This window comes from Theropithecus gelada, chromosome 10 (genome assembly GCF_003255815.1).
Source record: "Theropithecus gelada isolate Dixy chromosome 10, Tgel_1.0, whole genome shotgun sequence".
In the NCBI taxonomy this organism is placed as follows: Eukaryota; Metazoa; Chordata; class Mammalia; order Primates; family Cercopithecidae; genus Theropithecus; species Theropithecus gelada.
The window spans coordinates 67,153,778-67,159,431 of NC_037678.1; the positions used below are offsets into that span (position 1 = coordinate 67,153,778).

General features: G+C 50.1%; 1 protein-coding gene across 2 annotated transcripts in view; it reads left to right on the forward strand.

Moving 5' to 3' along the window:
• The first annotated feature begins 871 nt into the window (after positions 1 to 871).
• Positions 872 to 5,654, forward strand: part of C10H20orf173 (chromosome 10 C20orf173 homolog) — a 7,106-nt gene continuing 2,323 nt past the window's right edge. Inside the window, exons 1-6 of one of the 2 annotated variants that reach the window (XM_025400118.1) lie at positions 872 to 965; positions 1,100 to 1,459; positions 1,645 to 1,823; positions 1,980 to 2,073; positions 2,243 to 2,294; positions 3,232 to 3,513. In XM_025400118.1, the coding sequence (XP_025255903.1) occupies positions 1,151 to 1,459; positions 1,645 to 1,823; positions 1,980 to 2,073; positions 2,243 to 2,269 (609 nt within the window). In that variant the 5' untranslated portion in view covers positions 872 to 965; positions 1,100 to 1,150 and the 3' untranslated portion in view covers positions 2,270 to 2,294; positions 3,232 to 3,513. Of the gene's footprint in view, positions 966 to 1,099; positions 1,460 to 1,644; positions 1,824 to 1,979; positions 2,074 to 2,242; positions 2,295 to 3,231; positions 3,514 to 5,654 lie in introns of those variants that run through there. The other variant, XM_025400119.1, reaches the window with a different exon arrangement.

Sequence of the window (5,654 nt, forward strand, 5' to 3'; positions counted from 1 at the left end):
CAGGGCGCGGTGGCTCACGCCTGTAATCCCAGCGCTTTGGGAGGCCAAGGCGGGTAGATCACCTGAGGTCAGGAGTTAGAGAACAGACTGACCAACATGGTGAAACCCCATCTCTACTAAAAATACAAAAAAAATTAGCCACGCATGGTGGTGGGCGCCTGTAATCCCAGCTACTTGGGAAGCCGAGGCAAGAGAATCACTTAAACCCGGGAGGCAGAAGTTGCAGTGCACCGAGATCATGCCTCTGCACTCCAGCCGGGGCGACAAGAGTGAAACTCCGTCTCAAAATAATAATAATAATTAAAAAAAAATAAATTTCCCAGCTGGGCATGGTGGCTCACGCCTATGATTCCAGCACTTTGGGAGGCTGAGGTGGGCGGATCACTTGAGGTCAGGAATTTGAGTCCACCCTGGCCAATACGGCGAAACCCCGTCTCTACTAAAAATACAAAAATTAGCCAGGCATGGTGGCACGTGCCTGTAGTCCCAGCTACTTGGAAGGGTAAGACATGAGAATCGCTTGAACCCGGCAGGCAGAAGTTGCAGTGAGCCAAGATCACGTCACTGCACTCCAGCCTGGACGACAGAGCAAAAACTCCGTCTCAAAAAAAAAAAAAAAAAAAAAAATTTCCCTCTCAACACCTGTTTATTTATCCATAAATATTTAGTAAATAATTCTAAGTCTTAGAGCTGCAGAGGTGAAGAAGACAGACTAGCTCAGCCCCTGTCCTCATGTAGCTTACATCCAGTGGAGGTTGTTTGGGTGTCAGAGAAAGGTGGTGGCTTTTTCCAGGCAGGCTAAAGGAGGGAGGTCACAATGTGTACTTTGTGATGAGATCTATGATATAACTGGGATAACACCAAGGGCCCCACTGAGGTATTCCTTCCCCTTGCAGGACTAGCCACATGCTATCTCTCTGCCCTGGCCTCTTCCACCCCATGCCTAGTCAGAGTCCTTTTTTGGGGTGAGCAAATGGATAGTGAGGCAGGAGAGGAGGGGTTGGAAGGAGGTGGAGGTCGGAGGGATGGGGAGCTGTGGAGGCCGACAGGACAGAGGGAAGCTGGTGCTGCCTGTGGCCTCAGCCCCTCGTCCTTCCAGGTAGAGAAGCCAGTCTGCGGCCCACCACGGGAGCCACCACCTGGGTCAGACATGAAGCGCTGGCAGATTTTTGTCCTGTGGGTTTTTTGGATGCTCATCCTCTGGCTGATGACCCCCTATCTGGATCTGACACCTGAATCAGCACCCCAGGAAAAACGAATGTACTTGGTACTACGACATTGCAACTGCCCTTGGTTCAGTTCGGGGAAGTGTGGCTGCCCTTCTGAGACCCTCAACTGCTCCTCCTGCGGCTACACAGCCCACAAATGGAACTGGCTTGATGCATGCTCCAGGAAGACCACGGGGTACCTGTTGAGGACAAGAGAGTCTATGACCTCTGACACTGTGCCCTGGTGGTTGGTCAGTGGTCAATACTGGGCCCGGCCCTATCTGCCATGCTTCCTGGGCCTCACCCATCTCCCACCTTCTGCCCAAATCCCTGCCCTTGGCCCTGTCTTCACAGCCTCTGGGTGGAGATCTCACCCACCCAGCTCTGTTTTCTCTCCCCTGGGCCCAGCCCCCAATCTCCCTCTTTCTGTTTCCAGGGCATGAACTCAGGAAGCCAGCTTGAGAAATTGTGGAGGAAGCTGTCTAAAGTGATTCCCAGGCTCTCGGTGAGCTGTTTTGATTTCTGTTGTGGGACTTGTGTGCTGTTGGGGTGCCCACATACCTTGCAGGGCTTCACCCTTGGTAACGACATCGACCAATACCCTGTGGTTTTCAGGTGGGTGCTGGGGAGAGGGCGGGAACAGGAGGGCCAGGCCTGCCCCACAGTTCCATCAGTGTCTGCTCCCCTTCCCAAGATGAAGTGGGCCCCAAGTCTAGGGCTTTGAGATGAAGGTGAAGAACCAAACCACCCACAATGCTTCATCTATCCCAGGAATGCCAGTGACCAGGGCTCCTGGATGCAGCTGGAGATGCTGCTGCAGAAGCTCTCTGACCTGGTGTGGACTTCAGATGATCTAAGTGATGAGGTGATGGAGGAGGTGTCCCCAGACACTCTCTGTGTGGGGGTGAGGGGAGGTCACTGCAGGGAATAACAGCAGGGGCTCTGGGAAGACCTTCTATTGGCTTAGTGGAGACACTTGCAGGACTTTCCCAGGTCTTGTGGCCCAAACTCCTCCACCTTCAATTCTTTCTCAGATTTTGGAAGACGGTCTGGTTCCCTAGTGGAGTGGAAGATAGCAAAGACATGGTGAGGGGGAATAGGAAAAGGGGTAGGATGTGGCTGTGGGTTGCTGTGGGAAGGGCCCCAGGTCAGTTCCCTCCCCCTTCCTCTCCAGGTGCAAGCAGGACAACTGGCTGCCTTACCAGGGTCAGTGTCATCCCTGGGGCCCAAGGCTGTGTTCTGTGTCTTGCACAACTGTGCCCAGGCAGGAAAGATTCTTGTATCTTCTCTTAAAATTCCTGCTCCTCAATGCCTTCAGCATGGAGTCTAAAGTTTTCTGCCTGGCTTTCAAGACTCTACATGTAGGCCAAGCATAGTGGCTCATGCCTATATCCCAACACTTTGGGAGGCTGAGGTGGGTAGATCATGAGGTCAGGAGTTCACCACCAGCCTGGCCAATATGGTGAAACTCCATCTCTACTAACAATAGAAAAAATACCCAGGCGTGGTGGCACATGCCTGTAGTCCCAGCTACTCGGGAGGCTGAGGCAGAAGAATTGCTTGAACCCGGGAGGCGGAGGTTGCAGTTAGTCAAGATTGTGCCACTGCACTCCAGCCTGGTGACAGAGTGAGACTCCATCTCAAAAAAAAAAAAAAAAGACTCTACATGTTCTGACTCCTCCTCTTGCCTCCTGTCTCCCAGGCTCTCATTATGGGCTCGTAGAAATCCCCAGGCACATGAGCTGCCTCATGCACCATTCCATTTGCCTGGAATGCCCTTCTCTTATGTCCTGGGGGTTCCCCTCTCTTCCTCCAATATTATGAGAAGAAGCGAGTTGACATTCTCTTTTTTGGGCTCCTCAGTGACTCTAGGAGAGTGTCCAGAGTCTGTTTCCTGGTGGTGAGCTCCAGTCTCCTCCCAGCTCCCAGGGGCAACCTGTCATCCCAGATGCTGAGTGAAGGGAGGCAGGGGTGAGGACAGGAGTCCGCCTGCTGACACATATGTCCCTCTCTCATCCACTAGGTCACCGTCTTTGGATTTGGATCAGAATAGCAAGGAAAGTGTTTCTATCACTGGGAGGAGGATAATCAGACCAAGGGCTCCAAGGAAATACTGCCCACGTCTAGTGCAGAAGCAGAAATCGAAGTCATCCATCAGCTAGCATGTGGACAAGCTCTCTGTTCACACAAGCTCAGCCTAGCTGAGTCCATACATGTCCTATTTCTCTGGGGGTAAAGGGCAAGAGGAAATTGTATGGAGATCAGTCTGGTATGGAATAAAATCCTGGCCTGATTGTCTTACCTGCAACCACAGTGTCTGGGAGGGAAGGGCCAGACGTGCCTTCCAGATCTCGGGGGCAATATTTGAGTTAATTTCTTTGCCTGGTCCCCTGGATCCTGTAGGAGGTATAAGTTTAGATTCAATTTCATGCCAAGTGCAAACCCAGACTTTGAGTTGTTGGGGGAGGCTCTTTACCCATTTCGATAAAAGAAGTAAACCTCCTTGTTTCACCCATGCTGGAGGGTGAGGGGTTTTTTTTGGTTTGTTTGTTTGTTTTGTTTTGGGCCCAACTTTTCACAGAAGGTTTAGCATTTTGAGGTTCCCAGTTTTTTTAGATGCCTCAGTTCCAATTCGCTTTTTTGTTATTTTTTTATTTTTTAAGACAGGAGCTTGCTCTGTTGCCCAGGCTGGAATGGAGTGGTACAATCATGGCTTATTGCAGCCTCAACCTCTTGGGCTCAAGGGGTCCTCCCACCTCAGCCTCCTGAGTAGCTGGAACTACAAATGCATGTCACCACACCCAGTTAAGTTTAATTTTTGTTTTTGTAGAAAGGGGGTCTCGCTATGTTGGCCAGGATGGCCTTGAACTCCTAGGCTCAAGCAATCCCCTGCCTTGGCCTCCCAAAGTGCTGGGATTACGGGTGTGAGTCACTGTGCCTAGCCCTCACAGTGTCACTTCTGCAGCATTCTGTTGGTCAGATCAAGTCATAAAGTGAGATCAAGATCCAAGAAGTGGGGAAATGAACTGCTCTTCCTAGTGGGAAGAGCTGAAAAGAATCTGCCATATTGAAACTACCAGTGTCAAGGGCCCAGCTGAGTTGGCAGCAGTAGTGGCATTCCAGGTGGGCCATTCTTGGGGTAGTCTTTGGCCATGTTTTGTGTCTCATAATAGACTGAGCCTGGTTCTCTAGCTTTTGCATCATCCTGTAAACTACTAAATATTTAGCCAGCAAATTGTTTTTCTCTGAAGTTTACCAGTCTGTTGACCAAGACCAAGAATTCAACCACTACAGTTAACAAAGAATAAAAAATCAGACTTTCGGCTGGGCACAGTGGCTCACACCCAGCATGTTGCGAGGCTGAGGCAGGAGGACTGCTTGTTCCTGGAAAATTTCTGCACAATTCATCCCTTAATTTGCATGTAATTAAAAGTGGGTATAAATAGGATTGCAGAGCTGCTGCTGAGCTGCTAACTCTGGGCACACTGCCTATGGGGTAGCCCTCCTCCACAAGGAGCAGTGTACCTCTGCTGCTGCTGTGCAATGCCGCTTCAATACAAGTTGCTAACACCACTGGATCGCATCAGGGCAAAGCCAAGAACCCTCTCAGACTAAGCCCAATTCTGGGGATTGCCTGCCCTGCATCAGAGCATCACTCCAGTCTCTACCTCGATCATCACATGGCATACATACTCCCCTGTGTCTTCTGTTTCCAAATTTCCCTCGTCTTTTTTTTTTTTGAGATGGAGTTTTGCTCTGTCACCCAGGCTGGAGTGCAGTGGCACAATCTCAGCTCACTGCAACCTCTGTCTCCCAGGTTCAAGCAATTCTTCTGCCTCAGCCTCCCAAGCAGCTGGGAATACAGGTGCTCACCACCACGCCTGGCTAATTTTTTGTATTTTAGTAGAGACTGGGTTTCGCCATGTTGGCCAACTGGTCTCAAACTCCTAGCCTCAAGTCACCTGCCCGCCTCGGCCTCCCAAAGTGCTGGGATCACAGGCATGAGTCACCATTCCTGGCCAATTTCCCTCATCTTATAAAAACACTAGTCATTGGATTAGGGCCCATTCTCATCCAGCATGATCTCATTTTAATTTCATTGTATCTGCAAAGGTCCTACTTCCAAATACATTTCTAAATATCAGGGGTTAGAACTTAAAGATTTTTTTTTTTAGTAACACAATTCTACCTCTTGCAAGCAGAATAATGACTTTTCTAGACATGCAAACTTAGAAGTTTTATCTCTTACATATCCCCGCCTTTTTTTTTTTTTTTGTGACAGAATCTTGCTCTGTTGCCCAGGCTGGAGTGCAGTGGCGTGATCGCTGCTCACTGCAAGTTCCGCCTCCCAGGTTCACACCATTCTCCTGCCTCAGCCTCCCCAGTAGCTGGGACTACAGGCGCCCGCCACCTCGCCCGGCTAGTTTTTTTTTTTTTTTTTTTTGA